The sequence below is a fragment of the Sebastes fasciatus genome, chromosome 9, assembly GCF_043250625.1.
Source record: "Sebastes fasciatus isolate fSebFas1 chromosome 9, fSebFas1.pri, whole genome shotgun sequence".
NCBI classification, from domain to species: domain Eukaryota; kingdom Metazoa; phylum Chordata; class Actinopteri; order Perciformes; family Sebastidae; genus Sebastes; species Sebastes fasciatus.
In genome coordinates this window covers 30,614,032-30,641,441 of record NC_133803.1, presented here as the reverse complement: position 1 = coordinate 30,641,441, position 27,410 = coordinate 30,614,032, and the positions used below count along the sequence as shown (strand labels likewise).

General features: G+C 42.8%; 2 protein-coding genes across 7 annotated transcripts; one reads left to right on the top strand and one right to left on the bottom strand.

The window, feature by feature from the left end:
* The first annotated feature begins 2,764 nt into the window (after window positions 1–2,764).
* lrrc73 (leucine rich repeat containing 73) lies at window positions 2,765–10,125 on the top strand. Of its 2 annotated transcripts, XM_074647193.1 has the most exons (7): window positions 2,765–3,084; window positions 4,407–4,725; window positions 4,833–4,993; window positions 6,092–6,214; window positions 6,420–6,520; window positions 7,106–7,352; window positions 9,728–10,125. In XM_074647193.1, exons 2-7 carry the CDS (start codon window positions 4,454–4,456, stop codon window positions 9,796–9,798), a joined length of 975 nt encoding a protein of 324 aa, XP_074503294.1. In that variant the 5' UTR covers window positions 2,765–3,084; window positions 4,407–4,453; the 3' UTR covers window positions 9,799–10,125. The 2 variants fall into 2 exon arrangements, with proteins under 2 accessions (XP_074503294.1, XP_074503295.1); XM_074647194.1 differs by lacking the exon at window positions 2,765–3,084 and having other exon boundaries at window positions 4,393–4,725.
* Window positions 10,126–11,090: 965 nt separating this feature from the next.
* On the bottom strand, window positions 11,091–19,337 carry dlk2 (delta-like 2 homolog (Drosophila)). 5 transcript variants are annotated; one of them, XM_074647192.1, is made up of 6 exons: window positions 16,456–16,662; window positions 15,794–15,893; window positions 14,567–14,624; window positions 13,342–13,472; window positions 13,099–13,243; window positions 11,091–12,981 (listed from the first exon to the last, which is right to left on the bottom strand). In XM_074647192.1, the coding sequence occupies exons 2-6, from the start codon at window positions 15,882–15,884 to the stop codon at window positions 12,198–12,200; spliced, it is 1,209 nt and encodes a 402-aa protein (XP_074503293.1). In that variant the 5' UTR covers window positions 15,885–15,893; window positions 16,456–16,662; the 3' UTR covers window positions 11,091–12,197. The 5 variants fall into 5 exon arrangements, with proteins under 5 accessions (XP_074503293.1, XP_074503290.1, XP_074503291.1 ...); XM_074647189.1 differs by having other exon boundaries at window positions 16,223–16,661; XM_074647190.1 differs by having other exon boundaries at window positions 16,391–16,661.
* Between the last annotated feature and the right edge of the window lie 8,073 nt (window positions 19,338–27,410).

The following is a 27,410-nucleotide window of genomic DNA, read 5'->3' as shown; positions in this document are numbered from 1 at the left end:
ATTGTATATCATTTGGCCTTTTCGTGCTTTTAATAAATTGTTGTTTCTCATATTATTCATTTGTTTTTGTGATTTATGTGAAGGAGCTGTCGGTCTATCTATCTAAATAAATACAGAATTAATTAAATACATACCTAAATATAAAAATGAAACAGACCTAAACATGGTCAGATTCAAGAATGGTTTGATATTATTTCTTCATAAATTTCAAGAATAAAAGGGAAATAATCCTGAATCTTTTCTGGTGCAAAAATAATCTACAAAGTATAAAACAACATTTACGATCATTTCATCTCCTTTTTCTTTTCATGGTGAAAACAACAATGATGATAATAACGATCAATATCTCTTCTGCAGATCAATAAAGTAAGATGTTCAGGGCTGATTATTTTAAGGTCAAACTTTCAGAATTAGTCCTACCTGTTTTAATATCACTGCTAATCCACCACCAGGTGGCGCTGTTGATCTCATATCATTTTATTTATCATTTTATATGTATATAATTATATATGTTATATATATTGAAAGTTTCAGGTGTTTTTTTTATATAAAAAAACACCTGAGACTTTAAATTGTTTCTGGTCCAAGATTAAAAAATATATTATCTTTAATCCAAATATAATGGAAAAGTTTTTACACTAAATAATTAAAATGACAGCAGGAATGTAGACTGGATTGTAAATACTAACAAGACAGTAGTTTGATAAGCTCCTAAACTAGTTTTATTGATGTATTTATTAAATTTTTATGTTATATTTTCTGTAAATTTGATATCCCAACTCAAAAATACTGTTTTAAATCCTTCACCACTCTGCCAATTAAAAAGACACACTAAAGCTAATTATTCATAATATTTACTCCTTAAAACAGTCACATTTAAATATAATATAATATAATATAACATAATATGACATAATATGATATAATATAACATAATATAACATAATATAATATAACATAATATAACATTATATAATATAATATAACATAATATAATATAACATAATATAATATAACATAATATATTATAACATAATATAATATAACATAATATAACATAATATAATATAATGTAATGTAATATAATATAATGTAATATAATATAATATAATATAATATAATATAATATAATATAATATAATATTTAAGTTTAACAGGAAAGTGGAGGTGCAGCACATAAAACATAAAATTGAGCATACAAAATAAATCAATTAACATAACAAGCCTCTGAGTGATCAGTAATCAATTATAGGTGTTTTTAATTAACCGTCATAATCATCTTTCTCTGCGCGTGACGTCACAGACCGAGTAGGATTAAAAGGACGTGACGTGTAAAGATCGTCTGTTGGAGGAGAGAGGAGAGATGTGTCACTCTGATCAGAGTTTGAATCACGACCTCAACTATTTTATTACCGAATATATTTAAATCCAAAATTAAACAAGGTAAATAAAAAAAATAAAAAATTAGCCAAATAAGATAATAATAATAATAATAATAATAATAATAATAATAATAATAATAATAATAATAATAATAGTAATAATAATAATAGTAATAATAATAATAATAATAATGATAATAATAATAATAAAACATAAAAAAATCTATTTGTTATTATCCTGCTCTATATACAAACATGGATAATTAAAAAAAATAAGTTAATAAATATTAAATATTTTATTATTTCATTACATAAACATAAATGTACATTTGATGGGACAGATTCAAGTTGTTCGTCCTTTATAGTAATTGATTTTTCTGCTAAATGGATTAAAATAATCAAAACACTATATAAGTATACTTATTATTACATAAATATTAAAATATATGTGTCTTCAAATATAAATCACCTTTTGTCACCAATTTTCATACACACACTCTTTAAATTAGTCTTTGATTCATTTTAATCCATTTAGCAGAAAAATCAATTACTATAAAGGACGAACAACTCAAATCTGTCCCATCAAATGTACATTTATGTTTATGTAATTTCCCTAATAAGATAATTAAATATTTAATATTCATTTATTTATTAACTTATTTTCGAAATTATCCATGTTTTTAAATAAGATAAGATAAGATAAGATAAGATGAACCTTTTTTAATCCCCAGAGGGAAATTCAGGTGTCAAAGCAGCAACATCAGCAAACAGAGTGAAACACAGGAGAGGTAAAGGTATACAAAAATTATAAAAACAATAAACAGAGATATAAAATATACAGAGTGAATGGATGAACATAGTGTGTGCAGTGCGTCAATAAATAAATGTAGTATGTGCAATAAATAAATGTAATATGTACATATGTGCAGTCTATAATTGGTATATAGGATATATAGTGTAATATAATATAGAGCAGGATAATAAATATAGATGTATATATTTATGTATATATAATTTTTCTTTCTAAAACTTTTCAGGAGCTTTCAGCCACATATTGCTTCATAATTGCTTACAACTTTAATTCAATAATAATGTATGGGACATTATAAATATTTTAATATAATATTAACAGTCTACTTTATAGGCCTGTGTGAGTTTGTATTTCATCACCTTATTATTTAAATTCAGTCCATTTAATGAGTTTGTATTTTTTTTTCACTGATGCTAATAAACGTTAGATTATTACATCTTATAACTCAACATTATTATTTATATTATACATCTTTATTATAGTTAAATAAAAGGTGAGTAAAGTGAGCGTAGAGTGCGCCCTCTCTGTGGTCCCGGTAAACAGAGTCAGAGTGAGTCCTCCTGCTCTGTCTCTCCTCTCTCTGTGTCTCATAGTAACGGTCACCTGCAGCAACGCACCGGGACAACCGGAGCTCTCATCACACCGCGCGACACACCGACCTGCTGCCGCCTCCTCGACACCGACCCCCCGCTGCGCTGCTCCGCCGCTCTGCTGCTCATCAACCCGATTAATCGATACCGGAATCGATCGATCTGATGTCCACCGCGGTGGATCAGAACCGGCGCGTGGCCTGCGGCGGGATCAGCGGCACCGGAGCAGAGAACGATGACATCACCGAGTGACGGTCCAGATCCTCCACGAGCACGAGAGAGCTGATCGATCATCTATCAGGTTAATTGATCTCCTTCAGCAGCACCAATCAGAGCCTGAGCTCAGGATAGATCAGCTGATCAGCTCCAGCTGCTGCTCATCAATACTTTAGATTCATTAATTATTGATCAGCTGATCAGGTCCACCTGCTGCTCATCAATACTGATTATTGATCAGCTGATCAGGTCCAGCTGCTGCTCATCAATACTGATTATTGATCAGCTGATCAGGTCCAGCTGCTGCTCATCAATACTTTAGATTAATTGATTATTGATCAGCTGATCAACTCCAGCTGCTGCTCATAGATACTTAAGATTCACTGATTATTGATCAGCTGATCAGGTCCAACTGCTGCTCATCAATACTGATTATTGATCAGCTGATCAGGTCCAGTTGCTGCTCATCGATACTGATTATTGATCAGCTGATCAAGTCCAGCTGCTGCTCATCAATACTGATTATTGATCAGCTGATCAGGTCCAGCTGCTGCTCATCGTTACTGATTATTGATCAGCTGATCAGGTCCAGCTGCTGCTCATCCATACTTTAGATTCATTGATTATTGATCAGCTGATCGGGTCCAACTGCTGCTCAAAGATATTTTAGATTAATTGATTATTGATCAGTTGATGGGGTCCAGCTGTTGCTCATCAATACTTTAGATTCACTGATTATTGATCAGCTGATCGTCTCCAGCTGCTGCTCATTGATACTTTAGATTCACTGATTATTGATCAACTGATCGGCTCCAACTGTTGCTCATCATATACTTTAGATTCACTGATTATTGATCAGCTCCGGTGTGTGTGTGTACTTTACCAAGGATCGATCACTGATTAAGAGTACAAGTACACAGTATGATGAAGTATAATGAGGTGTAATACACAGACTTGGTGCAGAAGAGCTTCATGGGAGATGTAGTTTTTAAATAGCTAACTAGTTAACGCTTCTTTAATTTACAATAATTCCCATTGAATTGAGTCAGTGGAGCGGTGGGATAGACAGGAAGTGATGTCACAGTGATGCACCGACCAATGGGAGATAGTCAGTCCAGGACCTGCTCTTCACCAGTAGAGGTCACACTTCCTGTTTTGTCTCATGCTACGTGTCCACGTGGGCGTTTCTGGACGCTTAATGGGCGGCCAAACACACTTTGGCAAACTATTTTTGTAATATATGAGAGAAAAGTTTCCAAACGAGCCGCCATGTTGGTTCCAGTTTGAAACCCGGGAGCCGCAGCCTGTGAGGAAAAGCGTTCGTCCAATCAGGTGTCTAGTAGCAGCCCATCAAGCGTCCAGAAACGCCCCTGTAGACAAGTAGCGTTAGACTGTTTTTCACTCCAGGTGTCCCAGTGCTCCCAGTGCTCCCAGTGCTCGCGGTCCCGTCCAGGATGCTGCCGGCCTCCATCCAGATCACGGGGGAGCTGCTGTCGGCGGCCGAGGTTCAGGACATATGCGAGAGCCTGAAGGAGGACAGCGTCCGGCTGCTGTCCGTCCGAGGCTGCCAGCTCTCCGACCGTGATTTCGGACGCGTCTGCCGCAGCGTCGCAGAGTCACGCTCGCTCGCTCAGCTCAACCTCAACCTGGGCGTCGTCGCCAGCATCAGCCGGACGCGGCACCTGGCCGACGCCCTGAAGACCAACCGGTCGCTGCAGACGCTGTTGTAAGTACGGACAGGTGTCCTCTTGACCGCATCACACGCTCACTATGATAGAGGAATATTAGTCAATGTGATTGGTTGGTAAGACTCTGTCCCCGCCCCCCCTCCAGTCTCCATGGCAACCCGCTGCTGGACGCCGGCCTGGTGACCTTGAACTCGGCCCTGACGACCCACCCGGCGCTGGTCTGTCTGGATCTGGGAGACTGCATGCTGGGAGATGAGGCGCTGGGTCTGATCTGTGGGATGCTGCCGCCCGACGGAGCAAAGTCAGGTAACCAACAACAACAACAACAAACACACCGTGGTAACCATGGAAACCACCCAGTCACATGACATGGTGACGTGGAACATAGCTAAGTTAGCTAGCTAAAATTGAATGCATAAAAATCAAGTAAAATACAACTTTTTAAAAGAGTTATTCTGCGTTCACACCAAGAGCAAAGTGAATTTTCGCCTCGCGTTACTCGTGCTAGTTGGACCGCGGGTATCATTTGTGTTCATTAGTTTAAATATTTCAACTCCGCAAATTTGCGTTGGGCGGCGAAAAGTTTGCTTTGCTTTTGGTGTGAATGCACCGTTACAGCAGTGAGAGCTTCAGGAACAAACAGAATACAGTGATGTGTCGTGTGACGTTCAGGGACCAGGTTGAATGTAAGAAAAAATTAAAACTAGTCCAAACAGGTTTGAGGTTTTACTTCTGAGGTTTTTACTCCTCATGAAAAGTCTCTTCACCACAGCAAGAAGATCATTAAATACATGAAGTAATAAATTAATTAATACATGAAGTAATAAATTAATAAATTCATAAGCTCAGATTTGATGACCTGAGGAGTAATATTGAACCATATTAGTATAAATCCGATGTGTTTGAACTGTCAGTGAGCAGCAGGTCTGATGAAACGTCTCACAGTTATTCAGTAAAGCTCAGAGGACATTTTGTCTCCCAGTTATTTCAGGCTCAAACAGCCTGAATTCAGCAGCCCTGGACGTCCACATGGCGTCAGCTCACACTGGGCGATTAACTCTTCACTGTCAGACCTGCACAACCAGGCTCATAAAGAATAGTTTCAGTATATACAGTGTGTATGTATATATATATATATGTATATATATATACATACATACAGTATATATCAGAGTTGTCAGATTCAGATTTAAGTACCCAATATTCAACAACTATAGAATCAGACTTCTGTTCTTTGTAAATTATCACATTATCAACATTTAACTTATCATGTTAGAGGTTAAAGGTCATCATCAATGTAGAGTAAACGTGTGTTGTTGAACCGACGTGTTGGGATGTAATAATACCAGACGTGATGAAGGTGATGATGCGTGCTGAGCTCGTTGTGTTGCTGGTCGTCTGCAGGTCTGAGGGAGCTGACGCTGAGCGCCAACACAGGAATCAGCTCTAAAGGCTGGTCTCGCCTCGCCATCGCTGTGGCTCACAGCTCCCAGCTCCGAGTGCTCAACCTGGACTACAACCCGCTGGGTACCAGCACCGCTGCTCAATGCTACACATTACACTGCGCTTACACCACATGCTGCACATTATACTACAGGCTGCACATTACCCTGCACATTACATTGCACATTACTCTACAGGCTGCACATTACACTACAGGCTGCACATTACCCAGTTAACTGGTCGGAGCTGCTGTGAGTTATGGTTGTAAATGTTCTGGTTCTGTTTCCAGGTGATCAGATCGCAGGGATGCTGGCGGTTGCCGTGGCGTCCAGCAGAACGCTGGAGGTTCTGGACCTGGAGGGAACCGGACTGACCAACCAATCAGCACAGGTCGATCAGTCACACGGCACATTTCTCTTCTTCTTCTTCTACTGCTCTTCTTCTTCTCCTGTCAGAGTTTCTCAGACATCCAGCTGTTTGTCCAGCAGAGGGAGACACTGATCTGAACATCCTACAACACACACACACACACACACACACACACATTCATGTTGTAGGAATGATGTCACCATGTTTCCAGTGGTCTGATTGGTCAGTTAGCCTCCTCTGGAGTTCCTTACATGTTACCTGAACTACTTCCTTTAATTTAATTTAGTTTAATTAACTATGACGAGTTGAAGGTGAGTTTAGAATATTTCACCACTGACGTGTGAAGAATAAATCTGGTGCTCAAATATTTCAATCAAGGAGTTCCAGATGTTCTTCATGGAACTGATCCAGCTGCCCAGCCAGCTGTGATGTCGCTCTGCACTATGGTACCATGTGACATCACAGCTGGGTGTGGCCACAGCAGACCTATCAACCATGTTGTTCGCCCTTAATCCCAACTGTAGTGCGGCGTTCCTCGTTGATGTTTGAGCCAGTGTGTACAAATAAAGTTGAGTCTGATTGAATGACGGCGGTCTCTGTGTCCAGGTGTTCCTGGACATGGTGGAGAACTACCCGACCAGTCTGCGGGTTCTGGTTCTGGCGGAGAACGACATCAGTCCGGAGCTGCAGCAGCAGATCTGTGACCTGCTGTCTGAAGGGGAGGAGGACGACGACAGAGAGGCCCCGCCCCTGCAGCCAGGCCACGCCTCCAGCGGCGCCCAGCTGCCAATCAGAGACAAGTACCAGCCAATCAGAGACAAGTACCAGCCGCCCGCCTGGCTCCCCCACAGCAGTAAGGGCTGAACACTCCCCCTTCTCCTCACCCCCGACTGTCCCAGTTTACTCTCCATACTGGTCCCCCAAAGACAGCAACACTGGCTCAGACAAACCAGTGCACAACCAGTACAGAACCAGTACAGAACCAGTACAGAACCAGTACAGAACAAGTACTGAACTGGGAGATTGAGTTTACTTTTCCACTTTGTCATACTGGTTCCACTGGTGTAGTTTACCATTCTGGTAATCCTGGTGCAGGATACCATACTGGTTCTACTGGTATAGTTTGCCGTACTGTTCTATTGGGACAGCCCATCATACTGGTTCTACTGGTGTAGTTTACCGTACTGGTTCTACTGGGACAGCCCATCATGTTGGTTCTAATGGTGTAGTTTACCATTCTGGTTCTCCTGCAGCAGGATACCATACTGGTTCTACTGGGACAGCCCATCATGTTGGTTCTAATGGTGTAGTTTACCATTCTGGTTCTCGTGGTACAGGATACCATACTGGTTTTACTGGTACCGCTTATACTGGTTCTTCTGAAGTAGTTTATCATACTGGTTCCACTGGTGTAATTTACCATACTGGTATTAGTATTATAGTTTTAGCTGAACTAATGCTGCCTTCACATCAGCCTGGTTCTGTCCCAGTTAAGCCCAGTTTACCTGAAGGTATCGCAGTTGTCCCAGTATTAGACTGGTTCTGTCCCAGCTGACCCAGTATTAGCTGGTTCTGTGGTGTTAGGTGTCCTCAGTGACAGTAGGAGATTCTGTGTTCTGTATAATTGAGGTCTAAGTGTGAATCTGGTTTAACTGGGTTTTAATCCCAGTTAATAAAGAATATTCTGTATTCCCATTCCTAATAATAATGAATATACCTATCGAAGAACTGCTCTTCTTCTGTGGTTCCTCTGGTCCTGGTCCGTATCCTGGTTCTGGTCCAGAATAAGGCCCTGTCACACCAGCATTTAAAACGGCAACATTATTTGTTGAATCACTTTAACTGCGATGATTTGATTAGCTCGATCAGCGCGATAGCTCCGTCCATTTTGAGGAAGCGATCGTAGCTTATTAGCTGTCAGAGTAAACGGGTTGTTGATAAACGCTGGAGACTAACTAGCTTGCTAAATGTCAGAGCTCTTTTTCCGCCTGTTCAATAAATCTTTATTGAATGAAATGTACAATCATTGATGTACAAACAAACACAGGGGAAATAAAGCTAACAAGCATGGTGGGTCAGTTAGCAAGCTTTATAGAGAGTTCATAAACCCTTTTAGTGTGGACGATATTTATTTTTAAACGCTGGTGTGACGGAGTCTTCACAACGGCATTCCTTTATGAAAACAGAGGAAACACAGAAACATCTGGTTTTTAAATGTTTAGCCAATGTATTAGAAATCATGTATATATATATTTACCGGTAAACATTTTCCAAATCAGTTTTTAGATGGATTTCCTTTAAAGGAACAGTTCAACATTAAGTGAAATCCTTATTGATACCACTCACATGCAGGTAGCAACCTCCGGGTCGGACAAATGTTCACAAATGTGGAAAACTGCAGTTCTTCTAATGACCACTAGAGGCTCCAGAAGGAGTCAATACCCATAGACCTCCATGTTAAAATGCCAGGAGTCAATCCCCATAGACCTCCATGTTAAAATGCCAGGAGTCAATCCCCATAGACCTCCATGTTAAAATGACAGGAATCAGTCCCCATTCACCTCCATGTTAAAATGACAGGAGTCAGTCCCCATTGACCTCCATGTTAAAATGACAGGAGTCAATCCCTATAGACCTCCATGTTAAAATGACAGTAGTCAGTCTCCATAGACCTCCATGTTAAAATGACAGGAATCAGTCTCCATAGACCGCCATGTTAAAATGACAGGAGTCAATCCCCATAGACCTCCATGTTAAAATGAGAGGAGTCAATCCAATCCCCATAGACCTCCATGTTAAAATGACAGGAGTCAGTCTCCATAGACCTCCATGTTAAAGTAACAGTAGTCAGTCTCCAGACCTCCATGTTAAAATGACAGTAGTCAGTCTCCATAGACCTCCATGTTAAAGTAACAGTAGTCAGTCTCCATAGACCTCCATGTTAAAATGACAGTAGTCAGTCTCCAGACCTCCATGTTAAAATGACAGTAGTCAGTCTCCATAGACCTCCATGTTAAAGTAACAGGAGTCAGTCCCCATAGACCGCCATGTTAAAATGACAGGAGTCAATCCCCATAGAACTGAAGTGGAACCAGCGGCTCCCTGCTGAAAGGAAATCAATCTAAAAACGATCAATCATTTGGAAAGTGATCATCAGGATGTGAAGTCACAGAGTTAACGGTGTTGAACATGCAGACCCTCTGAATGTGTCGTTCTTTAACCCTACAGACTCCAGCCCCCAGATGGTCTTGCTGACATCAGGTCTAGGTGAGAGCTTATTGGCTGAGACTGAGATGTGACCCCTCCCACTCACAGACACACCCACACACACACTTCCTGTTAAATTATTTTCACTTTATTCTGATTTGTTTGGTTTGAATGTTCCCGGTTTGTTTCTCTGCACTGCACTTCTCTGGGTTGTCAGATCACCTGATGGCTAGCAGCCAATCACATGCTCTGCATGGTTTGATGTAGCACCTGTACATAGAGACGCGAACAGAGCGAGTGGCGGCACAAAACCTTAACGCACCAAGTGACTTACAGACGGTGTTTCAGTGTGTTTCTGATGAATGTACTTCTGCTGCTCTGATGTCACAATAATTAAACTGTTTACAGCTTCGTAAGAACTACGACTCCGATTCGTTATTCTGCAGCAAGCTATGGCTGCTAACGACGTTAGCTTAAGCACAATAGAGTGCTACAGGAATGAGTCCTAAAACCAGCATGACGTCACTTCCTGTTCCCTTGTCTAGAAGTCAATGGGTTTTTAGTTAGATGTCTGAAATAAGGTCAGTGGTTAACACAAGCTGAAGACACTTAGAACAAAACACGTATATATAAATATATATAATAATAATAATGAAAATGATCTTAAAGGTCCCATATCGTGCTCATTTTCAGGATCATACTTGTATTTTATATTTCTACTTGAACATGTTTACATGCTGTAGTGTTAAAAAAAACTTTATTTTCCTCGTACTGGCTGCCTGAATATACCTGTATTCATGCTCTGTCTGAAACGCTCTGTTTTAGCGCATTTCAACTGAATTGCAATGGAATTGCGTTGCTAGGCAACAGTTTGGGTCCATGTTTACTTCCTGTCAGGTGAGGTTATTCACATACACTGCAACAGGAAATAAACGTGGGCCACATTTAGAATGTTTACATTTAAAACCACTAATGGTCTAAATATCGCATATTTGTGACATCACAAATGGACAGAAATTCTAACGGCTTATTTTAAACGCACAACTTCTGAATACGCGCTGTGTGTATTTCTCCGTATATTGAGCTTTTTGATAGTTTAACAGTATTTAGAAAGCACTTAAACCTGCTTTATAATATATAAGACATGAAAAGCTCACTTTTTACAATATGGGACCTTTAAATCTGTACTTTTTAAAAATGTAATTTAATTAAATGTTGTTGTTTTTTTACCTAACAACAATGTAAAGATATTTAGTCTAAATATGACAGCTTTAAATGTGTAACTTATGTGTATTTGTAAAATATAAACACAAGGACATGAAGTCTGCAGCCCTGAATAATTTTCTCATATCATATATTTCATATCTGCTGTCGGTACATAAAAACACCAGCTGACAGCTTTCAGAGCTCATCAGTCACTTTATTGCACAAAAACTCAAGCTTCTCTACTATACTCAACAATGAATAACAATCTATACTGTATATATACATATATATATAGATATATATATATATACTGTATATATATATATATATACAGTATATATATAGTGTTAGGATTGAGAAAAACAAGTCACATTTTTGCCACAATATCTCATCCTTTTACTTACCACTAGTGTTATATAGAAGATAGAAAGTCACAGTTATGATTTTTAAGTCACCATTATGATGCGGTAAGTCAGACTTATGAGATATAGTATATCATAGCTTTACCAGTATATCCTCACCACCAGTATTCTGATTTAAGATTTTACCAGTTTGAGTTGTTTTCTGGCAGAAATCAGCAGCGGTGGAAGAAGTACTCTTATCTGTTACTGCAGTAAAAGTACTAATACCACAGTGTAGAAATAAAAATAAAAAGTCCTGCATTCAAAATTAAGTAAAAAGTACAAAAGTATTAACATCAAAATATACTTAAAGTACCAGAAGTAAAAGTACTCATTGTGCAGAATAATCTATATTATATTATAGTATTCTAATGAGTGATGCATTAATGTGTTCATCACTTTAATGTTGCTGCTGGTAAATGTGGAGCTACTTTTAATCACTTTATATACTGCTGGTAGTTCCCAGGTGTTTCATAAAGCCTTCAGTGTCTCCAGATGTCTCCAGATGTCTCCAGCTGTCTCCAGATGTCTGCAGGTGTCTCCAGGTGTCTCCAGATGTCTCCAGGTGTCTCCAGGTGTTTTTAAATCATCTCCGCTGCAGGCTACATTAGCTGCTGCTAGCATAACACATCACAATCTACCACACCACTGACGGAGGGAGAGGGGCATTGTGGGTAATGTAGGCGGCAGGCTTTGACCAGGAAGAAGAATGTGTGGAATAAAACTCTGGTTCTTTTAGTTTCAGGCTGACCATCATGGTTCAATACTGGGAGAACCCGACCACATCCTGTTGAACTGGATCCCAGTTCAGACCTCTGGCCTCTGACCCTGCGGTGGTGGATGAGAGAGGATGTCCTCCTCTCTCTCTCTCTTTCTCTCTCAGTCTATATGATCTCAGTGTTCAGTTTCTTCTTCTCTGGTTCTGCTACGTTCAGGAAGCTGATCTGACACTCTGGCTCATCCTGCCTTGCTCGCCAGCCGCTCTGCTGTCCTCGCTGCTGTAATGATGATGATGATGATGGTGATGATGTCAGCAGCCAGCAGGGGGCGTGGCCACAGTTCCTGCAGTGACGCTGCAACACAAGGGCGGCGGTCAGCACGACCACGGCCAGCGTCACCCCTGCCAGCACCAGCAGCACGATGAGCTGGACCTCCGACAGGCCGGCGGCGCTGCGCTCGCTCACCGTCACCTTAAACAGCCTGTCGCCATGACGACTGCTGTTCCCGCTGCTGGTGGTGCTGCTCCGCTGATTCTTACCCCTGGTGGTCAGCTGAGGTCTGACCCCGCCTCCTCCCCCCTCCCAGCCCAGCATCGTCCAGCCGGGTTCGTGGCTACTCAGCTCGCAGGTGGCTCCGGTGTAGCCGGGCCGGCAGATGCAGTGGAAGTCTCCGGCGCGGTCCAGGCAGCGGCCTGCGTTAAGGCAGGGCTGGCTGGCGCAGTCATCCAGGTTGACGGTGCAGAAGCGCCCGGTGAAGCCGGCAGGGCAGAGGCACGAGAAGCGGTTGACGGCGTCCAGGCAGGTTGCGCCGTTGGCACACGGCCTCATCAAGCAGTCGTCCACGTCGGTCTCACAGCGCGGTCCCGTGAAGCCAGCCAGGCAGCGGCACGTCAACTCCGCCGCGAAGCCGTCAGCGTCCTCACACAGACCGCCATTTTTACACGGAGACCTAGAGACAAAACACAAAAAGAAGAAGAGAACATTGTGAGACTGATAATGTGCTGGACCTGAGTCTAGAAAAAGACCTGAACACTGGACCTGAGTCTAGAAGAAGACCTGCACAGACCTCCTCTGGTGACAGGGTCCCATCTTCAGTTGACAGTCTCGGCCGTGGAAGCCTTCCGGACACAGACAGGCGTATTCCCCGCTGTCCTCGGTCACGCAGGTCGCCCCGTTCTGACACGGCGGCCGCTCCGAGCACACGAAGAGGTCTGAAACAGGAAACAAGACCTGAAACATCCAGTACGGAGGTCTGACAGCAGAATGATGAGAGGAAAACATAAAATAAATGAGGGATAAAAGTTGAGACCTTTGTCACAGAAGCGCCCCCCCCAGCCCGGCTCACAGCTGCACTGCCACGGCTGCTGACAGGAACCATGAAGACAGCCGGGCATCGGCACGCAGCGGTCGCACCGCTCACCGTCCCAACCAGGGTCACATCTGGAGACACACAGAGACAGATGTTAGAGTCTGAGATATACAGTATAATCTCTACCCCGGGGTCTCCTGCCAGCTGGACGTGCCCAGAAAACCTCCAAAGGGAGGCGTCTAGGAGGATCCTCATCAGATGTTGAACCGGCGGCTAAACTCCGAGCCCGGTCTCTGAGGATCAGCCCAGACACCCTGCAGAGGATCTCATTGTTTCGGTCTCTAGCCAAAGTTCAGGACCACAGGTGAGGGTTAGACTAGAAATCAAGAGCTTCAGGCTCAGCTACCTCTGAACCACAACAATCCGGTACAATAAAGGGATCATTGCTGATGCCCAGAGCCGCGAACACCGGGTCAGTGGTCCTGGGCCTGCTAACCTTTAAATAACCTGCTGGGGGGGCTTTGGAGATCATCTTGTCCTGGACTAGAGCAAGACACGCGGCAGCCTGCTGACGCCGCACGAAGATACTTGAACTCCTTCACGAAGAACTCACTCTCGACCAGAGGAGTAATCTACCGCTTCAAGGCAGAGGAGCAAGAACTCAGACTCGGAGGCGCTGACTCTCACCCCGGTGGACAGGTGTGACTAATGTCTCTTTCACACCTGTGGTTCGGTTCATTCGGGGTAGGACTAAAGTAAAAACTGATCCTTCGTCTCCTTTTCAGTTCTGGTCTGTTTCTGATCGGATCAACGTGACGTCATACAGACGGACAGGCAGCTCGCTGTTTGATTGACAGCTTTCACACCTGAACAGTACTAAACAGGTGTGAAAGCAGCCTGTGTTCACACCTCGAGCACAGAATTAAACAAACGGGGGTGGGACTTAATGCTCGCTGTGCCCTCTCTCCCCGCAGGGAGGAACGGTGCTCCCGGCATGATTGTCAATCAGGGCGGACTGTCTTCAGTGCGTCAGGGGTCTGCTGCGATGTCGACATCCCACCCGACACGTCTTGAAACACGGACCACGTCTTGTTCACCGCGCTTTTTCGTGTCATCGCCATTCATATCTATAAAACCACCTCAGTCTGTTCCCAGTCTGGCCCTGGTAGAACAGGATGATTGATCAGTGGATGATTGATTAGTGGATGAATGATGGACGTCTCACCTGCAGACTCCGGACTCATCACAGCGGCTGTTGGTGACGTTACAGCTGCAGTCACTTTCTGCAGAGAAGAAGAAGAAGAACTACTATTACTATTCAAGTGTTCATACTGGTAAAAAAAATATCCGCTAAGTTACAGACGTCTCTTTCCCGATTTAAGTCTATAGGAAAAAGTATTTTTGGGCCCAATGACATCGTCATATTTCTGTGGGCGTGGCCTGTTTGTCATGTTAACTGTGAGTGACTGTCTGTATGATCGTCTGAGATGGGATTTAAACCAGTAACCCTCCCCAGTGTTCCCAGTGTGCGTGTGTGTCCCAGTGCTTCAGGTCTCTGGTGAGACATTAGCAGCAGACGGTTTGACCTCTGACCTCTGGCGTTGGGTGAGCCACGTGTCTGTGTGTCTGTCAGAGAGACAGCTGGACAAACAGTAGAAACCTGAGTTCCTGCTGCCGGTCAGAATAAGGCGCCGTCACCCCGAGCTTGACTGTGATAGCTGACCGGAGTCCTACAGTCTCTGGTGAGCGTCCTCGTCTGTCCCACGACATGTTTGGTTAGGAATAAACAGTGAACACATCACATGTGGCTTCTTGTCCGCAGGTGTTTATTAGATCCAGGTTTTTGATTTCCCCTCAGCAGGAATATTTAGACCAGCAGCTGTGACCTCTGACCTCTGACCTCTGAACGCAGGTGAAGTGAAGCCGACGGTGGATTGAGTGTCTGCTGGAATTTGGGAGGATTGTTTTCAAAGGGGATTCCTGATGGAGAGACACCAGGCTCGTCCTCGGGGGGGGGGGGGCTAAGTGTTATCTGAGAAGAGCCGCGTTAATCTGACAGCTGGGAGAACAATAAGCTACCGAGCGCCTCTGAGCGCGCTCAGCGAGGATCCACAACAACCAAGATTTACTGCCGGCTTCAGCGACTCTTTAAAACAACAATACTGAGATTTATATTTGGCTCAGCTGGTCTGAAGTACAACGAGGGGCCTACGGTGACCTACAGGGACCTAAAGGGGCCTACGGGGACATACAGGGACCTACAGGGGCCTACGGGGACCATCAGGGACCTAGAGGGGCCTACAGGGACATACAGGGACCCACAGGAGCTAGCAAGGATGACAGACAAACACAGTGAATAATGTCCCACTACAGCTCGGCCTGAATCCTTAAATTAGCAGTTTTTTGAATGAGGTTTGGTTACAGCAGTAAACGTGTGACCAGCTGACCTTACCTTGACCTCTGCAGGGCGGGACGATGAAGACGATGAAGACGATGAAGACGCAGCAGCTCAGCTGGATGGCTGCAGCTCTTACTGAAGACATGCTGGAGACCTGGAGGACGAAGACCTGGCATTAACATCCGATCACAAGTGGACAGCTCTGAGTTCGTCAGTTCACACGTGGTATTAACACGCGTCTCAGTACGTGTGATCAGATCTCATTTCCCGCTCTGAATGCAAATAAACTCGTCATTTCTGTTTGCAAAGACCAAATGCGTTGTTGTTTTTAAGTGGCGGGAGGCAGCGACGCACTTCCTGTGTCTAGTCTGCTGGAAATTAAACGAAGAAGAAAAAATTAAAACCATACAGACGGGGTCTGTTCCTCGGCGTGTTCCTTGGCGTGTTCCAGGCGAACCAAATCAGCCAACATGTTTGATGCACTTATACCACATCAGACCAGCTGACCACAACGAGTCCATCAAACTTTCTTTGGATGAAGCTAGGCTAGCAGTTTCCCCCTGCTTCCAGTCTTTGAGCCAAGCTAAGCTAACCACATCCTGGACTTGTTTGCACAGGAGAACCATGGGACCCACAACAGTCCCAGAACACCTGGACCTGCAGTGGCGAGGAGGACTTTTCAGCTTCCTGTTTCTTCTTCTTCTTCCTCTGCTGACCTGATGTCTTCAGATCTGCTGCTGGTGTCTCCTGTCACATCTCTTCTTCTTCTTCTTCTTCCTGCTCTGTTCAGCCTGTTGCTGTAGCGACAGACCTTCAGGGCGCTCTGCCCACACACTCGACTGGCGGGCGGCGGGATATAACCAGCGGGATCATTTTTCCAGAGAAGACAGGAACTGACATGTCTGTGTGTTTGTGTGTGTGTGTGTGTGTGTGTGTGTGCTGTGGTATGTGAGTCACACACACATATCTTCTCTTTCAGTGTTTGCTGGAGAAAGAACAGAATGGAGTGTGTGTTTGAGAACGGAGAGCAACAGGTGGTCGATTTAATGCTTCGAAATGAACACACACACACACACACACACACACACACACACACACACACAAACACACACACACACAGAGCTGCCGTATAAAAGAGTGTAAAACCTGAGTAGAAACCAGTGGTAGAAAGTAACTAAGTAAAGTAACTGATTGCGATATGTCAGAGCTGTGGTCGGGGCCATAGATTCTATCTTACTGATATTTCAGAGTCATGGTCGGGACCATAGATTCTAACTTACTGATATCTCAGAGCCATGGTCGGGACCATAGATTCTAACTTACTGATATTTCAGAGCCATGGTCGGGGCCATAGATTCTAACTTTACTGATATTTCAGAGCCGTGGTCGGGGCCATAGATTCTATCTTACTGATATTTCAGAGTCATGGTCGGGGCCATAGATTCTATCTTACTGATATTTCAGAGTCATGGTCGGGGCCATAGATTCTATCTTACTGATATTTCAGAGTCATGGTCGGGACCATAGATTCTATCTTACTGATATTTCAGAGTCATGGTCGGGACCATAGATTCTAACTTGGCAAGAGTAAAATGACATTATTATGCTATGATGACACACAATGTCTATCTTGTCTCTTTCAAAGGAATGAGGTAAACCAACAGACCACTGATGGAGGATGACGGACGTTAAACAGGATCTGCAGCTCAAACAAGCAGAAATGTGTTTGTGAAGTTCCTGAAGTTATATGAAATAAATGCAAACCGTCAGAAGAAGGTTTTACTGTGTGAAACTGAAACTGTTTGAGTGGAAGGACGAAGGAAACCTTTTAACGTGTCTTTGTTGTTTGTCAGGCTGACAGGTTGGACTTTAAAACTCCAGGAGGAGAATAATCCATTTACAGGAGCACCTAGGAGGAGGCCCTGTGGGGGGTGGGGCAGCTGCTGCCATGGCAACAGGAGGAGGAGGAGGCCAGTCGCCGCGGACACGTGCAGGATGTGTGATGTTTCTGAGAGTTTCATCAGAGTGAAACTGAAACGTCCTTCAGTGTTTCATGTGTTTTCATCATGGAGCTCCTCACAGCCTTTAACAGGGGTCAAAGGTCAAACATCTAACAGTCAGTACTCTGTGAGTGTGATGTCACAATGACCCAGAAACCAAAGAGACACCTGCACAGGACTTGTTTAGTTCAACCAACAGTCCATATTACTAACATTATCACTAATTAACATTATTTACATCATTAACATTATTACTAATTAACATTATTTATACATTAACAATATCAACATTATTATTAATTAACATTATTAACATTAACATTATTAATAATACATTATTAACATTATTAATACATTAACAATATCAACAATTATTACTAATTAACATTATTAACATCACTAATTCATATTATTAACATTATTACTAATACATTAACATTAATATCATTACTATTAACATTATTAACATTATCACTAACATTAACATTATTAATACATTAACATCAACATTATTACTAATTAACATTAGTAACATTATTAACATGAACATTATTACGATTAAATTAACATTATCATTAACATTATTACAAATTAAAATTATTACGAATTAACATTATTAATAAAACATTAACATTATTAACATTATTAATTAACATTAGTAACATTAACATTATTACTATTAACATTAACATTAACATGATTATCATTATTACTATTAACATTATTGACATTATTACTAATTAATATTATTAATAAAACATTTACATTATTAATAAAACATTAACATTATCAACATGATATCTGGAACCATCAAATGTTTTTACATGAAACCATCAGAATAGTTTCAGCCTCTGTTATCCTGCTACAGCGTTTTCCCGTTTCTAGCCGTATGTGACATCTTTCCCCCAAAAGGGGGCGTGGCCTCGGCGATGCCGGTCTGACGTAAAGATGAGTTTTCCGATTACGAACAAATAACGTTTGATGTTTCCTCTCTGAAACATTATACATTTAACAATGTGATGTATTTTCTATTGAAGCCGTCGGCACTGAAACTATCAACATCAAACTTTTGATTCCATTTTTATGAGGAATTTAAAAACATACAAAGATCATCGTGACACAAAACTTCCAGAGGACGGAACATAGACGTACTACTAAAAACACTTGTTTCTAAAGGTGGAAACAACAAACACACCATGAAGCTGCTGGTAGTACCATGAATCATCAACACTCCCACAGATTCAAAGTATTGATCAGAGAGTCACAGGAACTATGAGAGTGATTAAAGTATCTAAAGTAAAAGTACTGCTAGAATGACACAGCATTACTTGTGAGGAGTACACTAACAGAAACAAACAACAGCAGTTCTTACCTTCATGTGACAGCTTCCTGCTGCTGTAATGTCACAAACCTCCTTAATATTCAGCTCAGTGTGTTGGCTGTCCGCCGCCCTTCAACACACAACAACAACACACGCTAACACACACACACACACACACTAACACACACACTCTGTGTTGGTCTGCAGGTTATTTTAAAGACTGTTTGAAGCTGCAGACGGACGACAAGGAGACCCGTCCTCCACCCGTCCTCCCTCCTCATTTAACACACTCCCTCTCTGACCTCGACACACACACACACACACTTCAGTATGTGTGTGTTCGTGTGTGTGTGCTGTTTGTCAGATAACTGTGGTGTTAAATTAAATCTAACCAGTGGAGAATCAGCACACTAACACACCGAGTACACACTGAGTACACACTGAGTACACACTCTGTGTACAGATACACAGTCAGGTGTTAATAAGTGTTGATTGGACTCATAAACGCTGTCAGCGCCAGTTTTAACACTTTCACAGTTAAAGTAGAAGTCGTGTGATGTTGAGAACAGAGCTGCAGCTCTCTCTCTCTCTCTCTCTCTCTCTATATATATATATATACTGTATATAATATATAATATATAATACTGTGCCAGTCTAACTATGGAAGTCTTTATCTTGAGGCTGAAATGGCAACTAGAACAAAGACTGTAACAGGCAAGATCAGGGGACAAGACCAGACAAGTTTGAGTCAAATTATTCACGATACAGAAACAAGTCCGATTCAAAACAGCCATCAGACTGAGATGAGACCGAGTCAAAACAGCCATCGGTCTAAGACGAGTCAGAGTCAAAACAATCATCAGTCTGAGACGACTCCGAGTCAGAACAGCCATCAGACTTAGACGAATCCGGATCAAAACAGCCATCATTCTGAGACGAGTCAGAGTCAAAACAGCCATCAGACTGAGACGAGTCAGAGTCAAAACAGCCATCAGACTGAGACGAGTCAGAGTCAAAACAGCCATCAGACTGAGACGAGTCAGAGTCCCAGGAAACTAAAACAAGTCTGCATCAATGACCCCAAGAGACAGAAACAAGTCTGAGTCAAAAACATCCACCAGATCGAGTCGTCCGAGTCCGAACACCTAGAAGACTCTAAGAATAGTTTGTTTGTGTAGAGTCTTTGATGAACACTGCAGCCTGTAGGGGGCGCTAGCAGCACTTTCGTCTCATTGTTTTATCACGTTATTGAGGATCTGGAAAGAAAACTTCTGTCTGATTCCTGCAGGAAGTGTCTGTCCTCAAGGAGACTCACTTCTATCTGATAATAATCCACACAGATCTGTTATGTCTGAACTGTATCTCTCGGCTCCCAGCAGGCCGAGCGTGTCGGCATCAGACGCCTCTCGAGCCTTGCAGGCTGAGACTCGTCCTCACCTGAACGAGGTGCAGCTCCTTTAATGTCTTCAGGTGAGAGTGGAGAGACAGTTCAGAGACTGACAGGCGGCATGCTGGGAGACGAGATGAACTCCTCAGGAAACACTTCAGAGAAAATGTCCTGATATTCTTTCTGTCTGCGCGCCTCATTGATACATATGTTGATGTGAGTACCACCACCTCCACCACCACCTCCACCTCCACCTCCACCTCCACCACCACCACCACCACCACCACCACCACCACCACCTCCACCACCTCCACCTCCACCTCCACCTCCACCTCCACCTCCACCACCTCCACCTCCACCTCCACCTCCACCACCACCACCACCACCACCACCACCACCACCACCTCCACCTCCACCTCCACCTCCACCACCACCACCACCACCACCACCACCACCACCACCTCCACCACCTCCACCTCCACCACCACCACCACCACCACCACCACCACCACCTCCACCTCCACCTCCACCTCCACCACCACCACCACCACCACCACCACCTCCACCACCTCCACCTCCACCTCCACCTCCACCACCTCCACCTCCACCACCACCACCACCACCACCACCACCTCCACCACCTCCACCTCCACCTCCACCACCACCTCCACCTCCACCTCCACCACCTCCACCTCCACCACCTCCACCTCCACCTCCACCTCCACCTCCACCACCACCTCCACCTCCACCTCCACCTCCACCTCCACCACCACCACCACCTCCACCTCCACCTCCACCACCACCACCTCCACCACCTCCACCACCAGCTCAACCATCTCCACCTCCACTACCTCCACCACCACCATTTTCACCTCCACCTCCACCTCCACCTCTACATCTGCTACCTCCAACTCTACCTCTACCTCCACCACCTCCGAATCCACCTCTACCTCTACCTCCTCCACCACCTCCACCTCCAGCTCTACCTCCACCTCCACCTCTACCTCTACCTCTACCTCCTCCACCACCTCCACCTCTGCCTCTACCTCGACCTCCACCTCCACCATCTCCACTTCAGGACCTCCATCAGTCTGGTTTAGTGTTCTGGTTGGTGGGTCCTCAGCTGTAACTGGATCTTTCTGTGACGGCGTTTGGAAGCTAAATGTGACGGCCGGCCGTCGTTGGAGCGGCGCTCAGACGGTGGGTGGTGGTTGGTTGGTGGTGGTTGTGTGTGTGTTGGGGGGGGGGGTGTTGAGGGCTTGATGAGGGTCTAACCTGCTGAATGAACTGTAGCAGGAGCAGCTGGTGGATTCCTCTCCGCTCTAAACTGTGTGTCAAACCACCTGCCTCACAATGCCTCTCTGTTTATACAGGGACAAGAATGGAGGGGGGGGCGGCGGGGGCGGGGGGGTAGCCTTGACCCCTCCCTCACCACAGCAGCTGAGCCCCCCCCCATCACACCTCCACCCCCCCCCTCATCCCTGATTTAATATCGGATGAAGTTTGAATGATTCAGGAGTCACACATTTTATTACTTCCATTGTTCTTTTATGTCCTTCCCCACCTCCTTGTTTCCTTCACTGCTCCATTGTTTCCTTCCCTAGCTCCTTCTTTCCTTTCTTTCTTTCCACAGTTCCTTGTTCCCTTTCTTTTACATTTCCTTCCCTACCTCCCGTTTCCTTCCCCTGCTTTCCTCAACATAACTGTTGCTGTTATACCTTTTTGTTTTTGTCCTTTACCATCTCCTTCTTTCCTTCCTTCCTCCTTCCTTCCTTCCTTCACCAACATACTGTCTCTTAGTACCAAACAAGGAGCCAGCAGTGTGATAAATGATGGATGTGACCTTTGACCTCGGGGACAAACACACAGTGTTAGTCAGTGTTTCAGTGTTTTAAAGGACGACAGACGTTTAAAGACAAACATATTAAAAGGATTTTACTGTCTCATCTCAATCATGTCAAACTTTATTAGACATTATTTTATTTTGAACAAATGAAGACTTTTTTACTGCCTGTGCCCTCTGACCTTTGACATTCGACAGGTTGACACCATAGCCTGTATATCAGAAGTGTACGTAGACACCGTGACGTCACCTACTGCTTGTGGACCATCTTGGTTTTTGGTCGTTGCCATCTTGGTTTTTGACCGTCTCCATCTTGGTTTTTGACCGTCTCCATCTTGGTTTTTGACCGTCTCCATCTTGGTTTTTGGCCAACACCCTCTTGGTTTTTGGCCGTCTCCATCTTGGTTTTTGACCGTCTCCATCTTGTTTTTTGGCCAACACCCTCTTGGTTTTTGGCCAACACCCTCTTGGTTTTTGGCCGTCTCCATCTTGGTTTTTGACCAATACCCTCTTGGTTTTTGGCCAATACCCTCTTGGTTTTTGGCCAACACCATCTCGGTGTTTGACCGTCTCCATCTTGGTTTTTGGCCGTCTCCATCTTGGTCTTTGATGGTCTCTATCTTGGTTTTTTTGGCCGCTGCCATCTTGGTTTTTGGTCGTTGCCATCTTGATTTTTGGCCGTTGCGTTCAACAACACAAGTGTCAAAGTTACTTTCTGTAACGTAATGTTTAACAACAGGAACCAGTCGGTCGTCAATAGATCATATTCAGATCAGATGAAGTTATTGATCAGTATTGATCAGCTCTGAGGAGTCTGACTACAGCTTCTTCTCTCTGACTTTCTCTATCAAGTTTTTGATTCTGGTTTTGAAACACGTCAGAGAGACAACGGCAGCTGCTGGGACTCCAACCAGTGACATGTTCTCCATACCTCCCATTACTCCCATTACTCCCATAGCTCTCATATCAGAGGACAGAGGGGGGATCTGCATTGTTGTGGGGCAGCTGGACATTGTTTTTGTCTTTCCGCTATGCAGGGAGACGATAATCTGCTCAACAGCTGTGTGTGTGTGTGTGTGTTCAGTGTGAATACAATCTGATTGGTTGAATAAAGACATGGGAGGACAGACAGGTCATTATTTCTCAGGTTTCCCATCATGCAACTTTCATACAGTAGAGAGATGACAGGAAATGAGGGGAGGATTTTATATGCTCTTTATTTAAATCCTATGTTGATGTTTTTCCTTTACTTTCTGTGTCCTCAGTCAGTCACTTCTTTTGTGTTGACACATAAAACCTCAGTGTATCTCTGAGTATCATCAGTGTTTTGGTGTAAACAGAGACAAGTTCAGAATGAAACAGTCTGTGGACACAACAAAACCGCCTGCATATCTCTATAGAGAGCTACAGGAATGAGCAACGCACGACCACAGCTTCAGTTACTCTGTGCATGTGTTATACCCCGTACCCCAAGACCCATGTCCGCCCGTGACCCAGCCTCCTTTCCATAGGCCTTGTCTAAAACCAGGAAACTAGTCAGCATGATGTCACTTCCTGTTCCCTTGTCTGGAAGTGAATGGGTTTTTAGTAAGATGTCTGAAATAAGGTCTGTGGTTAACACAAGCTGAAGAGATTTTAACGTTAGGGTTCTGGGGGGTTGAACCCGAACCCTAGAGAGGTGCTCTTGGGTCTTTCGTTTTTGGCCATCTCCATCGTGGTTTTTAAATTCTTTTAATAATTAAATATTAGGACCCGAGCACCGACAACGTCGGGCAGCGAAGGTCCTATTGAAACTATAGTAATTCTTATTTTTCTCTCAAATTAATCACATTTTTGAGGGCTCAAAAAGTTGTTAAACTTTGCACACTTTAAAATGTATTATTTTAAGGGTCTCTGGCTTGGGTGTTTCAAAATGCCTTGCTAGCACCTCCTACAAAGCTGGAAAAATGAGCCCCTCGCTATGGTTTCACCTACATGTATGAAATTTAGTAGGCAGATGTAACATGTGGAGATGCATAAGATAGCCTCTTGGAGGTATTCCCAAAACCCAACAGGAAGTCAGCCATTTTTAATTCAATAAGCCATTTTCGCTAATTTTTAGCATTTTACAGGCCGCGCACTTTAACAAACTCCTCCTACAGATTTAATCAGATCGACTTGAAATTTGGTCAGGACCACCTTAAGACCCTAAGGATGCCAGTATGGGAAGGTGCGGGGGCCCGTTCAAGTTGTTAAACTTTTGCACACTTATCGGATGTGGTGTAAAATGTATTATGTTAAGGGTCTCGGGCTTGGGTGTGTCCAAATGGCTCGCTAGCGCCCCCTACAAAGTTGGAAAAATTGAGCACCTCGCTCAGGTTAAAGGTTAAACAGAAACTATTCATCAATAACTGATCAATAACTGATCAATAACTGAAACACCAACATTCATGAAGAAGATGAGGTGAAACACGTGTTTGTAGCTGTATAATAACAATAAACAGTCATAAATCTCCTGTTTATGGATGTTACCTTTTTTTTCTTCTTTTTTTAAAGGTCACATATTATACTCCATTTAAACTAGTTATTATAGGTCACAGACACCTCCAAACCATGTCTCTGAAGTTTTTTTTTCAAAAAAACAATCAGATCATGCATTCCAGCATGTCTCTATAACCTCTGTTTCAGCCCATTTCCAAAAGTGCTGATTTCTGTGTCTGCAGCCTCTGTCTCCTCCCACTCTGCTCTGATTGGTCAGCGTTTTCTGTCAATCAAACGTCCTCAACAACAGCGTCACCCTCCCCCTCCCTCCCGGAGAAGCTCTCTCTAGAGAGAGAGAGAGAGAGAGACGAGTGGAGAGATAGCAGCTAGAATAAAGTTTATAAACCACTTTAAAGTTTATAAACCAGAAACTTCACCCAGCGCACGTTACCGGAGGAATCTGATCAGAAATCGGCGACACATGATGAACATCTGCGGTCCAGATTCCAGGTTTTCCTGACGGTTTCTCTCAGGTAAATAATGCTGTTTATATCTCTGTTAGTTAGCTCAGTGTTTACCTCATGCATCAACTCTGTAAACCGTAAACATACACTCTGTTTTACGTCTGTCTTTACAGATCCATCTGTGAGAAATGACCGACAGAATCATCCCAGAGGAGAGCAGACAGCTGAGAGCAGACAGCTGTGGGCAGATGGCTCTGTTTACATGGAGATACAAAGCTAACCCGGTAGCATGTAGCTAACCCGTTAGCATGTAGCTACATGCTAACGGGTTAGCTACATGCTACCGCTATGACACGGTGTGTAAACACAGCGACCATCAGGGTGGAAAATAGAAGATGTGAAACAGTAGTCAGTTCATTATTTCTGCTAAAAGATAAATGTATGGAAGATCAGAGTAATGGTATATTATTTACAGTAGTAGCTGTCTCTGTGTTACCATGACTACAGACCACCGGAGCTTAGCTTACCATAGTTTACCAGAGCTGAAGACTTTCTCCTGTACCATGTTAACATAACTAACTAACAGGTGAGATGATTACAAATGCTGTGAATAATTAATATTGTCATCTGTCTACTCAAATAAAGTTTGACTGTGAAACAGAAATGTGTTGTGTTGCTTACAAGTCACTATTTACTACCTGTAATCTGCTACATGCATGACATCAAATATATATAATATATAAATATCATCTGTTTAAACAGTGTAATTACATAAAGCCTTTGTGAAAGAACATGTTATATTTAGATGATGGGAGTACATGAAGCCTGTTCTGCTGGTTCTTGCAGACTAACTGTAGGAGCTACTTTGCTCAAGTTAGGTTGAGGAGGAGAGACAGTGACGCGCTGTGGGTCGGGGTCAGCTACTGAAGGTTCTCTCTGGTTCGACCAGGAAACCCTCACGTGGCTTGCATTGCTCTCTAATGACGTCAGAATACAAGGAAAAAAGCGAATTTTTTTTCTGCACCCATTTCCGGACAAACGGAGGAGGAGAAAAAGAGAGAGGATGGTCTTTTATGATACTATGGTGGCCTGTAGACACACTGGGGACAGATATTGATGTTTAAAAGACATGGAAAAGTGCATTTTGCATAATAGGTGACCTTTAAGTTTTTTTTTTATTATTTCAAAATGGCAGTATCCATAGTAACAACAGAAAACATTAAAATCATTTACATACAGAAGAAGCAAAGCGAAAACATAAACAAAGAGCTGTGCCGAACATAAAAGGACAACAGAAATGAAACAAAACCAACATAAAATTAAAAAGAGACCACGCGAGAGTGTGACAATAATTTCACTTAATAACTTTAAAGATATTGCATACATTCATTGTTTTCATTGCTTTTTTGTTTTGTGAGGAAGAAATTGTTGACAGATATTGATCCATTTCTTTCATAAATACAAAGAAATTAGGCTTGTTTTGGGGTAAATTTACACTTGTGAATGTGGAACTTCGCGAGAATTAAAATTAAATTAATAAGAAAAAATGCATTACTGTCTTTGTCACTGTAATCGTAGCAACCAAATATAATATTTCTATAGTTTTTTTTATTTGTTTTATTTCAAAATGGCAGTATACATAGTAACAGCAGAAACCATTAAAAACATTTACATACAGAAGAAGTATAGCGAAAACATAAACAAAGAGCTGTGCCGAACATAAAAGGACAACAGAAATGAAACAAAACCAACATAAAATAAAAAAAAAGAGAACACGCGAGAGTATGACAATAATTTCACTTAAAAACTTTAAAAATATTGCATACATTCATTGTTTTCATTAGTTACCTTTTTTTTTTTTTTTTTATTGCCTTTATTTCACAAACTGGTCATACAGGTGCAATTACAAAGACGTGTAAAACTGTAAAAGGATTTACATTTAGATAAATATATTAAAGGAGGTGCATAAAGTTACCGTCCTAATTGCTTTTTTGTTTTCAGAGGAGAGAATCAATTTAATGTATTGTTTGGTTTCATGTTCAAATACAAAAAGATGAAGGTTTAGATTTACTAAATTCTGTTTATATCATGTTTATTTTGGTTTATAGTTTATATTGTATATTGGTAGAATTTCAATTTTTTTATTCTTATTTTATTCTAACGTTTTTATCTATTCTTTTGTTATTATACTGCTTA